The 17694-nt window shown below is 41.5% G+C and overlaps 2 protein-coding genes across 4 annotated transcripts in view; both read right to left on the bottom strand.

The window, feature by feature from the left end:
- The window catches only part of proza (protein Z, vitamin K-dependent plasma glycoprotein a), a 229740-nt gene that overhangs the window by 97909 nt on the left and 114137 nt on the right, over positions 1–17694 (bottom strand). The gene's annotated exons all lie outside the window — the stretch shown is intronic.
- gprc5ba (G protein-coupled receptor, class C, group 5, member Ba) overlaps positions 1–17694 on the bottom strand; it is a 71835-nt gene that overhangs the window by 4829 nt on the left and 49312 nt on the right. For all 3 annotated transcript variants that reach the window (XR_013818458.1, XM_079843082.1, XM_079843083.1), the window contains 2 exons: positions 14581–15598; positions 14387–14499 (listed from right to left, as the gene is read on the bottom strand). Coding sequence is in view for 2 of the 3 variants with exons in the window: in XM_079843082.1 (XP_079699208.1) it covers positions 14387–14499; positions 14581–15598 (1131 nt within the window). In the remaining variant the exon portion in view is untranslated. The remainder of the gene's footprint in view (positions 1–14386; positions 14500–14580; positions 15599–17694) is intronic.

Genomic DNA, 17694 nt, shown 5'->3' with positions numbered 1-17694 from the left:
CATTATCCCATTTACAAGGAGCAGATAAAAGGTTCAGAGTTAATTTCAAGTGTGCTATTTGCATTTGGAAACTGTTGCTGTCAACTCTCAATATGAGATCCAAAGAGCTGTCACTATCATCACTATCATTAGGCTGAAAAAACAAAACAAACCCATCAGAGAGATAGGAAAAACTTAAGGTGTGGCCAAATCAACTGTTTGGAACATCCTTAAAAAGAAAGAACCCACCGGTGAGCTCAGCAACACCAAAAGACCCGGAAGACCACAGAAAACAACTGTGGTGGATGACCGAAGAATTCTTTCCCTGGTGAAGAAAACACCCTTCACAACAGTTGGCCAGATCACACTCTCCAGGAGGTAGGTGTATGTGTCAAAGTCAACAATCAAGAGAAGACTTCACCAGAGTGAATACAGAGGGTTCACCACAAGATGTAAACCATTGGTGAGCCTCAAAAACAGGAAGGCCAGATTAGAGTTTGCCAAACAACATCTTAAAAAAGCCTTCACAGTTCTGGAACAGCATCCTATGGACCGATGAGACCAAGATAAACTTGTACCAGAGTGATGGGAAGAGAAGAGTATGGAGAAGGAAAGGAACTGCTCATGATCCAAAGCATACCACCTCATCAGTGAAGCATGGTGGTGGTAGTGTCATGGTGTGGGCATGTATGGCTGCCAATGGAACTGGTTCTCTTGTATTTATTGATGATGTGACTGCTGACAAAAGCAGCAGGATGAATTCTCAAGTGTTTCAGCCAATATTATCAGCTCATTTTCAGCCAAATGCTTCAGAACTCATTGGACGGCACTTCACGGTGCAAATGGACAATGACCTGAAGCATACTGGGAAAGCAACCAAATAATTTTTTAAGGAAAGAAGTGGAATGTTATGCAATGGCCAAGTCAATCACCTGACCTGAATGCGATTGAGCATGCATTTCACTTGCTGAAGACAAGACTGAAGGGAAAATGCCCCAAGAACAAGCAGGAACTGAAGACAGTTGCAGTAGAGGCATGGCAGAGCATCCCCAGGGATGAAACCCAGCGTCTGGTGATGTCTATGCGTTCCAGACTTCAGGCTGTAATTGACTGCAAAGGATTTTCAACCAAGTATTAAAGGGATAGTTCACCCAAAAATGAAAATTCTGTCATCATTTATGTAGCGTCTTAGGGTTACATATATATTTAAATTAAAAATTAGCTCAATAGGGAATTGGGGGTATTAATATTTAGGGATTTATGATTAATCACAACGGGTTAATATCCAGTGGTTAAATTGGCTTTTGTAGGGAGGGGGAGCCCTTATTTACGTTGAATGGTCATTCAAAATTGCGCTGGAAAAATACTTAATGTGTTTTTACACCAAAGGGGCTCTTTTTCCCGTAATAATGTGTAAGGTAGGGTTGAGTAGTTATTCAAACAAATATAAATATTTTACAGTTCACTTATGGCCATAAGCAGGGTTTTTAAAATCAGTGTGGTCCCAAAGATCAGGTAGTTAGGGGGGTTGGGGGGATGCTCCCCCGAGAAAATTTTGATTTCTCTGATCTACATTATGTGCATTTTTAATAAGTTTGAAGGCCAAAGTAACTTTCAAAACCATGTCAGTGGGCAGTAGATTATTTGACAATACCCCCCTAAAGATGAGCTCTGACTAGTCTTTTCATTTTCGTCTGTCCCTGAAAAGGGTTGGGAACTTTTTTTGACCAAAGAGCCATTTTTTTTCTTCATTTTTGGTAAATGTATTTTTCCAAGAGAGCCACAGTAAAAAATTATATAAAATTATTATTAAAAAGCTTTTTTTTTTCAATAAAATGTCAACAGTAGTAATTATTAGGTCCATAACTAAAAACAAACAATTATGCAGCAAACAATAAATAAGTTGCAATATGGAATTAATTGTGCAGGGCTTTCACTGTGAGGTTGACCAACTGATGAGTATAAATCCTCTTGGTGTGTGTGAACGCCCACAGTGCTTACATCTACTATGTTTATGTTTATGTGAATACTCGACTTGGCATTTTGATATATTTCTGTGTTTATTTGGCCGTTTAGGCGCGCAACCGAAGACAAAGGCTAGTGCGCGTGTCCGTTTGTCTGTGTTGCGCTCGGAGTGCGCGCACAGCATCCTGTCAGAAATTCAGTTGTCTTTCGTGACTTATCATGCTTTTATTATTTATTTTATCATGACACTCGCGAACAGCACTGAACACACAACTTTAATATTATTATCATAAACTTGTCATTAACTTCGGTAGGCTGTACAACGCTCTTGCATTCATCCCCCAACCACCTGCTGACTCGGACTGGGATCTGATCAAGGTTGCCTCCATAACAACGGGAGGACCGAGATTATGGTGCCAGGCGTGACTCTTCAGGCCTACACAAACATGCACATGAACTTTAAAGACACACACACACTTATGCACACACCCATCTCTCACCTTCGCCGCTTTGTACCCCCAGTCTGACAAGCGGGTCTCTGACCAGCGCCTAAGAAGGCTGCAGGACCGGGACGCCTGGCTGTGCTGGGACACCTCAACCCCCACAATTCCTCTCCCCTGTTGCAAGTCGTGTTTCATGTCGTAATGTGTGCTTATGTTGCTGAGATGTTTTTTTACTGTTCTCAAACTGTGCTCCCGTAGGAGCATAGTCTGGGGGTTGTTTTTTTTTCATCTCCTCACCCCTACCTACCTATCCTCATGTTATGCTGTATTTTCTGTCCAACTTAAGATGGCGCCGCAAATGGCGACTCGGTGTGACTCGCACAACACCAAATACATTTCACTGCCAGCTGTATACTTGTATGTAACTGTGTATGTGACAAATAAAACTCTTTGACTCTTTGACTTTGACTTTTTGAACAGGGGAATTGTAATTGGCTGCTTTTTTCTGCAGAGAACAGATCTCTGTTGATGTGTGTGTCTAATCTTTTTTATCGATCATGTTAGTAAATGTTAGATATGTTTGTAAAGTGTGAGAGACCTGGCGAGCCATAGGTTCCCGACCGCTGCTCTAGCCGTTCGCGGATCTCCATGGTAACTCACTGTTAGAATTGTGACGGTTTAACCTTGATGGCTGTGGGCGCGGTGCTGAACCAGAGAACGCAGCGATTAATGCATTATGACGTCTGATAATTCCATGTAGCCTGTATTTGCCAGGAGATGAACAATAATTGAAGTCTAATAACAATATTTCGTGCTGAAGGAGACGGAGCTGAGCTCCAGCAGGGTGTGTTGTGGACCTGAGGAGGCGGAGCTGCGCTCCTGTGCGCTCCGGCCCAATTTAACCTCTGTTAATATCTAATCACAAATCTCCAAAATCACCCAAAAGGGGAATACCTAACCTCTGTATTTATGCAATATATAATATATATATGGTTAACAACAATTTATTGCAATTAACTACAGATATATCTATATTAAATAATCACAGAATAACCTCTAGGGAGTTGATTCAAAATTCCTCTCCGTTCTGTTTAAAGAACGAGCTGTAATTCTTTATCCACTCACCAGGTCTATTCTTCCTACCCAATTTTCGGGAAGTTTATCCCTCTGGCCACAAAGGACAAACTTTCCGAGTTATGGTATTAATTAAAGCATTCAACGATGCTTATAAGAGCTCGTAGCTTAGATCTGACATTAAAGGGACTCATGTTCTGTGAGCAAAACAATGACAATCAAAACGTGGATATCATGATTTTAATAAAGATTAATACTACGATTACATATGACTTAAATAAAGAATACATGTATTTACAGAATAGTGGAAAGTAAAGAAGAGGATGAAAAGGATATAAATAGAGGGAGGACAGAGGAGAAGGGAAAGGAAGAAGGGTATGATCGTGTCCGATCCGACACCTTCCCGAACATAACCACTAGAGCCAGCAAGAACCATATCACCTTAAACAGGGGTACAATCTTAAAACGCATCTAAATTTCGATAGAATTGATACTTGCATGGTTTCTTTGTGTTGTGTAAAGCGAGATGCGTGCGTTGGCGTTTCTCAGTGTTCGTGCGCTAAAGCGTTCTCTCCGTTTGGTTTTTCCGGAGCTTAGTTGGTCCGCGGGAGTTTTAAAGGTGTTTGGGAAGGGAGCGTCTTGGAAGGGAAAGTTCATCTCGTCCAAACTAGGTTCCTCGGTCTGATGGAGCGCGCCGCTGGCTGTTGTCGCGGAGCGCGTCGATCTTCAAAGGAAACAACAGCTTGGCTGGACCGCGCCGGCTCTGATGAGATGGGAGGAAAAGGAAATTTGTCTCGTCGGGGTCCTTGCAAGTTGACAGAGCCAAAAAATGTGTTGGTGTTTCTGTCCTTTAAAGTCCATTAAACTACGCCCATTTTCCCTGAGACGACCAATCGTTGGTGTGAATTTCAGAAGGGAGAGACTTTCTTTGTTCGGATTTTATTACTCAATGGAATGTTCTTGCTGGAAGCCAGAACTAGTAAAGTTTCACTCCAAAAGGACTAAACATACTAGCGGTACATCTCATAATCATATACTTTGTACCATTGACTAAGACAAAGAAAAAGGAACTTTTAGACATCAAACATGCCTTGGTTTAAAGACCTAAAGGCAGTGCATCTTCTATACAGAGCAATTTTGAGCGTTTAAGATAGCTCTTACATCACGCAAACATAAGAAATATGGGGAGCATGCATACACTTAAGAAATCATCATATATGTAATTTCTGGGATAGTTTAATTAAAGGCTAAATAGATAGGAATGCTTGTGTGTGTGTGTTAGGGTCATCCCCCGGCCGTTCTAGACTGAAGGGTGAGGTAGGTGTCCTGGCTGATTAGAATCTGATTTAAGCTCAGAAAGGGCCATCATAGTATCTTCTGGTCACACTCTAGCCGGTCATTAACCAGTTGGCGGTGCAATTTGACTCAGACTAGTTGGAGCCATTGGAGCAGGGATTTAATTTAGATGCAGAGCTGTTTGGAGGAAAGCATCTCTGATGTTTCTCCAAACGACTCACCACTTTGATCCCATGAGAGAGACACTCCAGACGCTACATTTACTCACCCTCAAGTTGTTCCAAACCTGTATGAGTTTCTTTGTTCTGCTGAACACAAAAGAAGATATTTTGAAGAATGTTTGTAACCAAGCAGATAGAGCAACTATTGACTACCATAGTAGGAAAAAACATTCTATGGTAGTCAATAGTTGGTCTCTCTGCTTTGTTACAAACATTCTTCACTCTATCTTCTTTTGTGTTCAGCAGAACAAAGAAACTCATACAGCTTTGGAACAACTTGAGGGTGAGTAAATGATGACAGAATTTTCATTTTTGGGTGAACTATCCCTTTAAAAAGTGAAAGTTAATCTGTCCCATTTCTTTTGGTCCCTTAAAAAGTGTGAGGCACATATACAAACTGTTGTAATTCCTACACCGTTCACCTGATTTGGATGTAAATACCTTCAAATTAAAGCTAAAAGTCTGCAGTTAAAGCAAATATTGTTATTTCATTTCAAATCCATTGTGGTGGTGTATAGAGCCAAAAAGATTAGAATTGTGCCAATATTTATGGACCTGGCCTCCGAAGCATACAAAGAGCTGTTCCGACTGTCTAAATGTAGGTTCTCAGGGCTCTGACTGGGCAGAACGGATTTGGCCCCTGGTTCTCCTGCGAGGGAGGAAGCGCAAAGAGTGTAATGACCTGTGCTCTAAATGGCGTGGAGAGCACTTTGGGTATGTAGCCCCGATTTGGCTTTAGGACGACCTTGGAGTCGTTGTGCCCAAATTCGAGGCAGGTAGGGCTCACTGAGAGCGCCTGCAAGTCTCCCACTTGCTTGACTGATGCTAAAGCTAATAGCAGTACGGTCTTGAGCGACAGGGGCCCGATATCGGCAGAACTTAACGGCTCGAAGGGGGAGCCCCTGAGGAGCTTCAGAACCGTGGAAAGGTCCCAAAAGGGAACCGTGAAAGGGGTGAGGCGGGTTAAGCCTCCTTGACCACTTTAGGAAACGGACAACTAGGTTGTTCCTGCACACCGATTGTCCTGCTATGGGAGCGTGGAAGGCTGCTATGGCCACCACGTAGACCTTAAGAGTGGAAGGGGAACGACCCATATCCAGCCACTTTTGAAGAAAGGACATTATAAAGGCTTATGTTCCCTGATTCGTCCGATCACCTGAGGGATCAAGGCGACTGTGGGAAAGGCGTAAAGGAGAAGGCTGGGCCACTCGTGGGCAAGCGCATCCCTGTTCTTTGAAAAATAATTTGGGCAATGATAATTGTCTTCAGAGGCGAAGAGGTCGACCTCTGCCTTCCCGAAGGCATCCCAAATCCTCTGAACCACTTGGGGGTGAAGCATTCACTCTTCTGAGGAGACAACAAGACAATTGCTTTGGGACAACATGTCCTCTCCCTGGTTCAGAACGCTCGGCACGTGCGCTTCTCTCAGCGAAAGCAGGTTGCAGTGCGACCACTCCAGGAGATCCTTCGCTAGAGTGAAGTTTTGAGGAGTTTTGAGGAGAGCCCACCCTGGCGATTTATGTAGGATGTGGTGTCCCACTAGGTGCAGCCAGCAGGAAGGCTTGGAGGGCTCGACATACTACCAGCATTTCTAGGCAGTTGATGTGTAGCCTGCTTTCCTCGCTCAACCAAACGCCGGAGGCCGGTTTGCCCTCGTGTAGGGCTCCCCAACCTATATTGGATCCATCCATGAAGATGACTCTCCTCCTGCATACCATCCCCAGAGCCATGCCCCGCTCGAACCAGCGGGGTCTGTCCAAGGGGCCAGGGGCGAGACACAGGCCTGGTCTACCTTGATGCATAGGCAAGCATGGGGAGGAACTAGAGGTTTCAGCCAGTACTGCAGGGGCCGCATACGGAGCAGGCCTAGCTGTAGCACCGGGGAAGCTGAAGCCATGAAGGCCAGCATTTTCTAAAAACACTCTGAGTGGCAGAGAGGTTCCAACTGTAAAGGCGGCCGCCAGCTGCTGTATGGCCAGGATGCGTTCTGGCGAGACTGTCAAAAACTGCCCCCAGGAACGTGATTCGTTTGCTAGGAGACCGTGTGCTTTTGGCTAAGTTGACCCTGAGCCCCAAACACTCCAGGTGGTTGAGGAGAAGGGACCTGTGGGATACCAGCTCGGCCTCTGACTGGGCTATAATGAACCAGTCATCGAGGTGGTTCAGAATGCGGATTCCCTTTTGTCTCAGGGGGGAAAGAGTCGCATTCATGCATCTCAGGAAGGTACGCGGAGCTAGTGACAGTTTGAGTGGGAGGAACGTATATTGATAGGCCAATCCCTCAAAGGCGAACCTCAAAAAGTGTCTGTAATGGGAAAGGAGGCATCTTTCAGATCAGAGTATGGGGCGTGCCACGACTTAGTCAGCTTGTCGTGCACCTCTGGGAAGAAGGGCTCGCTGGCAGGGGGGTCTGGTGGTGGCCCGGCAGAAACCACTCATTCAGGCAGCTGCGAGTGGGCTCATCAGGCATAGACCACTCTTACCCAAGCTGCTCAACGGCCTTGGTCAAGACACAGATGAGCTCGGTGTCCATTCTTGCCCTGGAGTCAATCACTTGTATCCAAAGAGTGAAGAGTGAAGCACTGTGTCAGTCCTGCTGCAAGAAGGCGAAGAAGGCGTAGGGGCTTCAAGTCTCGTAGTCTCAGCAAAGAGAAGCGGCGTTGTCGCTGAAGGAGAATGAATCAGTGATCCTATTCACTTTAAACGAAATTCAATTTAAAGAAAGGCTTTCTACAAAACAAAACGTAACCCCCTCGAGTCGGCTGTCATGCCCACGTGATCGACCTGCTTTTTTTCTTATCAGTGCCAAAGAAACTCAAACTATAAATTTTTATAATTCAGGCAAGTGTTATACATCATTATAATCTGTTATGTTTCTACTTTTATTTGTGTACACTCATAATAATAACAAAATGTTATGCTTTTTGCAAAATAAAAAATACAAACATGATGCATCTGCAGCCTCCCTGTTAAAGATGTCTGATCTGATTCTCTTCAGAAATTGACCTGTAGCTCTAGGGCTGTAACGATTTGACCAAAAATAAAAACCTCGATTAATTGAACATTTGACCTCGATTACGATTAATGAACGATTATTTTGCGTTTTTTTATTTTTTTATTTTTTTGCCCTCGTAAGGTTTTTGAGTAAGTTCACTGATAAGGTTTGTACTGTAAATATTTTCTACTATTAAAGGTGGAATTTTTTTTTCTAATGAAAAAGTGCATTGTGATTTTAAAATACTTGAAGGAAACTTTCAGCAGTTATTGTCTATGGAGCAGATTTCTGTTTGTTGTACATCAGATACAGATACATTAGCACTGTAGGCCTACATTACATTTATTTGAATGCATTAATGAGAGAGTGATTGTGTGTGTGAATTACTCTTACTGTCTCTATTCATTATGAAGCTGTGGTTTGTACTTACTTCAAAGGTATTAAAATGTATGCCTATAACGGTTGAGTTTCTAAGCTACTTTAGTGACTTTACTTTAGTCACAGCTTCTGTCTGAGTGTTCGTTTGTCAAAATATATCAGACATTAGTTCAACATAATACACATCTGATGGTCGAAACTCGCTTTAATGTTCAAACTGGCAGGGCTTAAACCACATATGACAAGCTTTGTAAGGACTCAGGTGAAAGAGGTCTGCCTTCAGGGCGCGCGCGTTTTCAGAGACGCAAAACGGCTCGGCTCTGTGTCACTGAAAAAAGCTGAGCACTGAACGGAGAAGTTTTCCGTATTGTTGTTTTTGAATAGTTCACAATCGCTTGTGTTGAAACTGGCAAGCCTTTAAATGCATTTACTTGACAAACTTTATGAGCACGAAAGTGAAAGCGGCTTTGGGGCTTGCGCGCACCGTCTGTGTGTTTGTGTGTGTGTGTGTGTGTGTGTGTCAGCGCGTAGGCTATGAGAACGGCAATTAACTGACCTGTATAAACTGTGTAAAACATGCAGTTACTATAGTGATTCTGGGCATCTATAAACACAGATAACCGCTCCTGCATCTCTGTGTGTGCCTGCAAACTGCACTTGATGTGACTGACGGGGCGGAGTCACGTGAAAACCGAAATAACCGACATGGGAAAAATACGCCGGTTAGAGGTTCTGAATGTTGGTTCCGGTTATTTTTCGATTAATCGTACAGCCCTATGTAGCTCAGTAAAAACTTATCACACAAACATGAGACATATGGTCTAAAGAAACGTTGAAATGTCAGGTTTTAAATAATGTAAATCAAAATGAAAACAAATATTCTCTGTTTAATTAATCTGTTTGAAAAGAGAGATATGTCCGTCATTCGCGAGCCTCTTTATTATCCACCAATGCGGCCACGCCCACCGAGCGCGCGTTCCTTTGAGATTCAAATCTGACGCAATCCATGAGAGCAGAGTCAACGCCTCAACTCAAACACACCAACACTTACATTGCTTTGAGACGCGGTGAGGAGGAATAATCTGAATAATCTAAACAAAGAATCTGTTTATTCCTTTCAAAAACATTAAAAATAGTAGTTAAATCTTTTTATAATTTAAAATATAATAGGCCTTTGTAATGTTCCTTTGTTAAATATATTCTAAATAAACTACAACAAAATATATATATTTTGTCCTGTTGCTCTCTCTGTCACACACCTGAGGCTCATTCATTATGCAGGTCATTATGCAGCTCATTATCTGTCCCTTTGTCTCACAGGTTTAATTATCAGCATTATTCATGGTTCGTATTTGATACACTGCCGCTTTTGCAGGTTTTCCTACTTACAAAGCATGTAGACTAGAGGTTTGTAATTTTTATCATAGGTACACTTCAACTGTGAAAGACGGAATCCCAAAAATCCAGAGAATCACATTGTATGATTTTTAAATAATTACTTTTATTGCATGATATAAGTATTTGATCACCCACCAACCAGTAAGAATTCCTGCTCTCACAGATCTGTTAGTTTTTCTTTAAGAAGCCCTCCTGTTCTCCACTCATTACCTGTATTAACTGCACCTGTTTGAACTCGTTACCTGTATAAAAGACACCTGTCCACACACTCAATCAAACAGACTCCAACCTCTCCACAATGGCCAAGACCAGAGAGCTGTGTAAGGACATCAGGGATAAAATTGTAGACCTGCACAAGGCTGGGATGGGCTACAGGACAATAGGCAAACAGCTTGGTGAGAAGGTAACAAATGTTGGCACAATTATTAGAAAATGGAAGAAGTTCAAGATGACGGTCAATCTCCCTCTGTCTGGGGCACCAAGATCTCACCTCATGGGGCATCAATGATTATGAGGAAGGTGAGGGATCAGCCCAGAACTACACGGCAGGACCTGGTCAATGACCTGAAGAGAGCTGGGACCACAGTCTCAAAGAAAACCATTAGTAACACACTACGCCGTCATGGATTAAAATCCTGCAGTGCACACAAGGTCCCCCCGCTCAAGCCAGCGCATGTCCAAGCCTATCTGAAGTTTACCAATGACCATCTGGATGATCCAGAGAAGGAATGGGAGAAGGTCATGTGGTCTGATGAGACAAAAATAGAGCTTTTTGGTCTAAACTCTACTTGCCGTGTTTGGAGGAAGAAGAAGGATGAGTACAACCCCAAAAACACCATCCCAACCGTGAAGCATGGAGGTGGATCATTCTTCGGGGATGCTTTTCTGCTAAGGCGACAGGACGACTGCACCGTATTGAGGGGAGGATGGATGGGGCCATGTATCGCAAGATCTTGGCCAACAACCTCCTTCAATCAGTAAGAGCATTGAAGATGGGTCATGGCTAGGTCTTCCAGCATGACAACGACCCGAAACACACAGCCAGGGCAACTAAGGAGTGGCTCCGTAAGAAGCATCTCAAGGTCCTGGAGTGGCCTAGCCAGTCTCCAGACCTGAACCCAATAGAAAATCTTTGGAGGGAGCTGAAAGTCCGTATTGCCCAGCGACAGCCCAGAAACCTGAAGGATCTGGAGAAGGTCTGTATGGAGGAGTGGGCCAAAATTCCTGCTGTAGTGTGTGCAAACCTGGTCAAGAACTACATGAAACGTATGATCTCTGTAATTGCAAACAAAGGTTTCTGTACCAAATATTAAGTTCTGCTTTTCTGATGTATCAAATACCTATGTCATGCAATAAAATGCTAATTAATTACTTAAAAATCATACGATGTGATTTTCTGGACTTTTGTTTTAGATTCCGTCACTCACAGTTGAAGTGTACCTATGATAAAAATTACAGACTTCTACATGCTTTGTAAGTGGACAAACCTGCAAAATCTGCAGTGTATCAAATACTTGTTCTCCCCACTGTACATACATGTTGCTCTCATATTATGGTAGCCCATTTTGTGCTGAACACAGTGTAATGACACTTTTGCCTTTAATGTGTTTATAAGCAACTGAAAAAAGCTCAAATGTCAGAGCATGTCAACAAAAGGGCCCCAAAAGCTCAGACTTCAGAAGGTTAATGAAGTGGTCAAAATATGTTTTTTAATGGCTACAACAAGTATAGTAGGCTACAGTACAGAGAAATTTCATGTCAGAGCGGGATTTGAGCGAACGTCGCTTTACCGTAGGGCTGGGCGGTATATCGACTTTGTACAATATATCGATATATTTTCTAGAAACTATATGGAATGAGGCAATACCGTTTATATTGATATACAGTAGACTGATACGAGCGCATCAGGGGAAAAAAAATAGCAGTAAGTGCAGGATACAATTTGTCCTGAACTTGACATGCTTAAGGGCTTTAAAATAACTGGTAAGATATAGTTAACATATATAGTTTAAAACCTGTTAGCCTGCACCCCCGCTTTTGAAAAAAATCCTAAGAAATGGCATAATACGACTAAAACCGATACAGTTAATGATTCCTTTGCACAAAAAGCATAAGTATGGTGTCATTTGAAAGCAGACACTTGGCAGTTTATAGTAAATTCAAAATTATAATTATTTTCATAATCAAAAATAGCTATAATAAGCTCCAAAGTTTTGTAAAGTTATTGAAATATATTTGTATGAAATATCTTTATGAAAATAAAATTGAAGTTGGCATTTTAGCAATCTAGAAGTACACTACAGCTGAAGCCACATGTCTGACCATGTTATATTTCAAATCTGAAGAAGATAAGTCTAAAACTCTGAATTGTATTAAATGTTTTTCAAGATCATGTCATATGATTTTATTTTGAGATTTCTCTCAAATGTTAACTGATGTTTATTGCAATCTCTTCTGAGCTACCATTCAGTTTATTGTCTCTATTGTTTGGAGGTGCAAACTGCCCATTCAGTTTCAGTCTCCCCAGAACACTTTCTCATCCCTCTGGCCTTGTTATGGCTCTAATTATCTATTATTCTTTTGTCTTCATTGTAATCACTGACGACTCTCTATTCAAACTGTTCTATTCAAACCTAATTTCTTTGATCAAACTTCTCACTTCACCTTCTAAAGTGCCTCAAATGCTGTTGTTGACAATAGAAACATTTCAGTGGGTTTTTCATTTCAGTCTATTCAAAATTATTAATAAAAATAATGTATTTGCCCAGGTGGCAGGTGCATTGGCTAGCTAGCATGTTAGGTTAGCACACAATCAAAATGCAATAAATTATGGAGATGATGGTCCAGTGGGTTAAACCATGGAACTGATATGCAGAAGGGTCCTTGAGCAAGGCGCTTTACTCCATGTTGCTCCAGGGGGATTGTCCCTGTAATAAGGCCACTGTAAGTCGCTTTGGATAAAAGCGTCTGCCAAATGCATAAATGTAAATGTATGAGATTAAAACCATGTTTTTTCTCCAAAATTACTTTATATCACAAGTCGAATGTTTTAAATAACCTTCTGAGGTCTCATTTGGCTTCGGATCAAAAAAATCAGACAGAACATATATCATTTTACAATATTCTGCATAATGATAAAAGCTATGTCGAATAGCATTGCATTATAAATATAATCTATTATGAATACACCCAACATGGTATAAAGAACACAGACAAACCATACATCATCGCGATTGTGTGTTTATTGTCTTCAAATGTCTCTATTTGCATCTTACAGCGATCTCAGGAAGCTTTTATTAAGAACTTCTATTATGGCACATGATATCTTCTTCGTCTGTCTGTACCATATATGGACTACATGTGCACAGAGCGCCCTCCGGCTGCCAGTATGAATTGAAAACAACACATCAGAGTCTACAGCGCTCATGATTACATCTGCGCATTTTGGGGAAGTATTGAATAAAAAATACTCCTCTGTTTAGAAATTTGACACAGACATATGAGAATCTATCAATATTTCTCCTCATCTGCACACTTTTGAACTAAAAGCCCTGAGGGATGTTGATTTGTCGCAAGTCTTCGTGACGATCATAGAGGATTTTTTTTTTATGAATGAGAGCAGCTGAGGCTCATATTACAATCAAACGGTACCGACGCGGTTTTCATATTCATAACTCCTGAAACATTAACAAATTACTGTCACTATAAGACTTTGAGAATAAAAAAGAGGTAAAAAATGGAAGCTTGAGTCTTAGAACTTTTTAATGATGTGTAGTTTGTCAAGGTAATTACTTACATCTGATAGTCATTTGAGCTAATTTAAACAAATAAAGCTTCAGCACGAATGCGTCCTCACGCAGGTTAAGAGGAACACAATAATTTAACAGACAGGAACGCAATAATTTTGACTAAAGTATACATATTTCTAAAATATTTGTTGTTGTACAATAAATGTGTCATTTGTAGAATTTTAAACCTTAAATAAAAACGTATATTTTTTATTAAAGTGACCATTATAATGGGGTAATCAAATATAGGCTAATATGCTTTTGTTTTTATTTTCATTTTTAGTTTAGTGAATTTAAAAACAAAATTATTAAATTAGTTTTTAGATTGTAAACTCTCTTTTTGCACATAATGTATTGCATAGCCTACATCACATTCACTGTATTTGTTTATAGCCTTCAATATCAACATTGTTTTTAGGACATCATTGGGCAGGATGTGAAATAAAATTATTATTAAAATAAATACAGTTATCCCGGTATTTTCTATGTTTTTCTATTTGGATATAAAAAAACATAGAAAATACCGGGATACATACCGCGTATCGCCATTCAACCAAAAAATACAGAGATATGATTTTTTTTGGCCATATCGCCCAGCCCTACTTTACCGGTGGGCATGAGCGGTTTTAACTGATTGATCTCTTAATTTATGACACTTTTTCCTTATTTACATCTTTATCTATAGCAAAACAGAAATGCTGTTTCTGACAGGACTTGTCTCATGCGTGAGTCGGTCAATAACTTGTCTCAAACTTGTCAGATGTAGTAAGAAATTTAGGAATAAGGTTTCTCCAGCTTTATTTATTAGGCCCATTTATAAAAAAATATATATAAAAGGTAAATACTCACTGCTCCTCCGTTTAGAATCATGGTCATCTCAGTGGGTTGGTAGACGTTACTTCTGAAAGGTGCGCTGGGTCTGGCCCCTGTGTTGCCATTATGATGACTGCCACTCCTCAATCCTACAAAAGCAGAGAATGGATGTTAGGATCTGTTTAATGCATATTAAATGTTCTATTATATATCTTTGTGCCTTGTTGTACCTGCAGTATTTTCATCAAACGCATATCCCTGGTTCTCCACAAACTGCCTGTGTGAAAGTGGGATGTCCTCATCGAGGCTGGCCTCTCTCATGCGTGAGGAATTCTGAGACGTGTCGAAATAGTCCGGAGCTGAAGGCTGAGGTGGTGCTCGAAGACAGGCATGAGCTTCAGGAGCAGCGTGGCACAGCAATAACAACCAACCCTGTGCTACCAGCGCTACAGCCAATGCTGGATCATCCCAGTCCGGAGACTTCCCAAGCACATTGTTTCCATAGACGTAGAAACCAACCCAAGCCACCCACAAGAGAATGGACAGCAAGCAGGAGACCAAAAGCCACACAACATTACAGTGCCACGGCCGTGCCTTCCCACAGAGCGCTAATGTTGCGGTTACTAGGGCGGCCAGCAGGAGCGCCAGCACGTAGGCGCAAGCGAGTGCAAAGTCCAGAGGCTGATACTGGCAAGCCGGGTTACCCTCCCGAAGCACCGTTAGGAGAAGCCACTCTGCAGCAATAATACCTTGTACTGCAGTCAACCCTAATGCGAGTCCGACGAGGGCACACCCGCCTGGGCCACGAGACTCACGTGCAAGCCTGCGCAGCCTCACGCCCTGTGCCAGCATGCAGGCAAAGCAGAGAGAAAAAAACACCCCCCAGAGGGCACGTCGCACCAAACAAATGCTCTCATTGTGCTCAATAAGGTATGCAAAGCTAAGCCCAAACAGCCCAATAATGCCTATCAACAGGAAAAGAATGGGACCGATGCCACTTCGCTTTGGTGCCTCGGTCACTGAGTGCAGGCGACACAGTAACACTAGCAACAGTAAAACAGCAGCTAACACGCCAGCCGCTGCTACGACCTCCACCACCACGCCCCATATAGAATCCAGGTCACATAAGAGAGTGTAGGGGCGCTGAAGACCAAATCCACAGCCAAACGGGACCGTCGGCTTCTCATCTTGAGACAAACTCACATCCAGCCCAGTGAGCAGCAGGAACAGCACATGAAAAAATGGCATCTGAGGAAGAGAGAAAATGAGAATGACTTGATGCAAATCTTGGTATAATTTTTAAAAAGATGGCCTGATAAAAATGTTCTTGGAAACCTAAGTTCCACTTTAAGTGTGGATGCCATTTCATTATATTAAATATTATCTGTAAAAAAAATTATGTTTTTTTTTCTAAGCCGTTTTTAATGGTATTTATTTAGTGTGAAGTCAGTTCTCCTTTCTCCACACATGCTGTCTTCAAGTGGACCTGGAAACCTCATTCTCAACATTCTCATGACATGAAAAAAAGCTTTCTATCGTTTTTTTCCCCATTAAATTACATTTTAAATCTTACGTTTCTTTTTATATTCTTTTTTTCACCAGTTATTTATGCATGATATCTAACAAAATATTTTACATAATGGCAAAATACCATCTCTCAACCTGAGAGATGTGAGTGATTAACATGTATAGTTTATAAGAGAAATGGGAAATTCTGGTCCTTGTGTCACTGTCCCAGAGTTTAGGACCATTCCTAATAAAACACATGGGCTAAAAAAAAAAAATTAAAGTAACATTTCAAAATTATTAACAGACCATAAGTGATTGACAGTTCCAAGGATTATAAAGAGAGCGTTCTTTGCTTGCTTTGTGTATATGAGCACAAATTAAATAAGAGACTAATGTGAAGTTGACTGTTTAATTCAAATGTATTTGTATAGCGCTTTTCACAATACGCATTGTTTCAAGGATTGTTTAGGATTGATTAACACAACGCATAAAGAAAAAAAAAAATTACGACAACGAACTATACTTGAGTCATTGCATTTATTTATAAAGCACATTTAAAACAGCTCATGGTTGACCAAAGAGCTATAAAATAGGCTTACTTAGGTACCAGAAAGGTTAAACATTACAGACAGACCATATACCAATTACTATGTAAACAACATAAAGAGCTGCAACATAAACATCTGGGCGCATGGCACAGGTTCACTTAGGGCGTGTCCAAATCCACTTTTGCTAGACGGAAAAAATGGTCGGCGCGCCTGGTGCATGGTCCAAAAGGGTTGTACCTAGTCTCTTAATGAATCATGGGTGTGTTTTGGGCATAACGTGCAATAAACCAATCAAGCGGAAAGACTGCTGCTGCTCGTCCCTGTGTGTAATAAGCAGAGTGTACACGTGTTGTGCACCATCTATATGCAGAGTTCACCTGTCTGTAACTTTAGTAATCCTGAAGACATTGATTAGCTTTTTCAGGTGTGTTTGATTAGGGTTGGATCTAAACTCTGCAGGGCAGTGGCTCTCCAGGATCCCTACCCCTCCCTACCCCTGGCCTATATACATATTATATATATATATATATATATGACTAACACGCCCTTCAAATAACATTAAAAAAATACTGTGGGCAGTAAACCAGGCGCGGCGTAAGTGTTTTTTTGCTAGTTTCAGCCCGACGCAGTTCACATTTTCACTTCCAGCTCCACGTTGTATAATTATCAAAAGCACTGGCGCATCTGTTCACCCATGGGCGTCTGGTCTTAAAACCAGGTGTGTTCAGGAGCCTTGTTGGATGGTTGCTATTATTAATATGAGCCTAGAGGCGGTCCACAACGCATGTACACTCTGCTTATTACACACACAGGGGCGCGCAGCAGCACACACACATTTAAATTTTAAAAATAAAAGGATTCGTCTCTGGAGAAGCACTCGCATGTAAATAGTGAATCCACCATGGCGCGTGCTCATATGTTTTTTAAAGGGAAAGGGAGATGAGACTCTGATAGTTTATTGCACGTTATGCCCAAAACACACCCATGACTCATTAAGAGACTAGGGACAACCCTTTTGGACCATGCTCAAACAGATGGTGCCAGTGCATTTGCTACATTTGCAATGTGGCACTGGGTGTGTATATGATATCTGCGTTGGGCTGAAACTAGCAAAAAACACTTGAATTGCGCCGGGTGTATGATAGGGCCCAAAGGATTTAAAAACAGATTCATGATGGGCTAAAAGCCTATGAGAACAAATGTTTTTGAGCATTGACGTAAAATTAGATAAAGAGAAACGTGCAAAGCAAGTCTGATAGTTATGAAGGTGCTTGATTATTCAATGAT

Source organism: Gobio gobio (assembly GCF_949357685.1).
Source record: "Gobio gobio genome assembly, chromosome: 1".
In the NCBI taxonomy this organism is placed as follows: Eukaryota; Metazoa; Chordata; class Actinopteri; order Cypriniformes; family Gobionidae; genus Gobio; species Gobio gobio.
The sequence above is the reverse complement of the archived record's forward strand: the minus strand, read 5'-3'. Positions and strand labels throughout refer to the sequence as shown.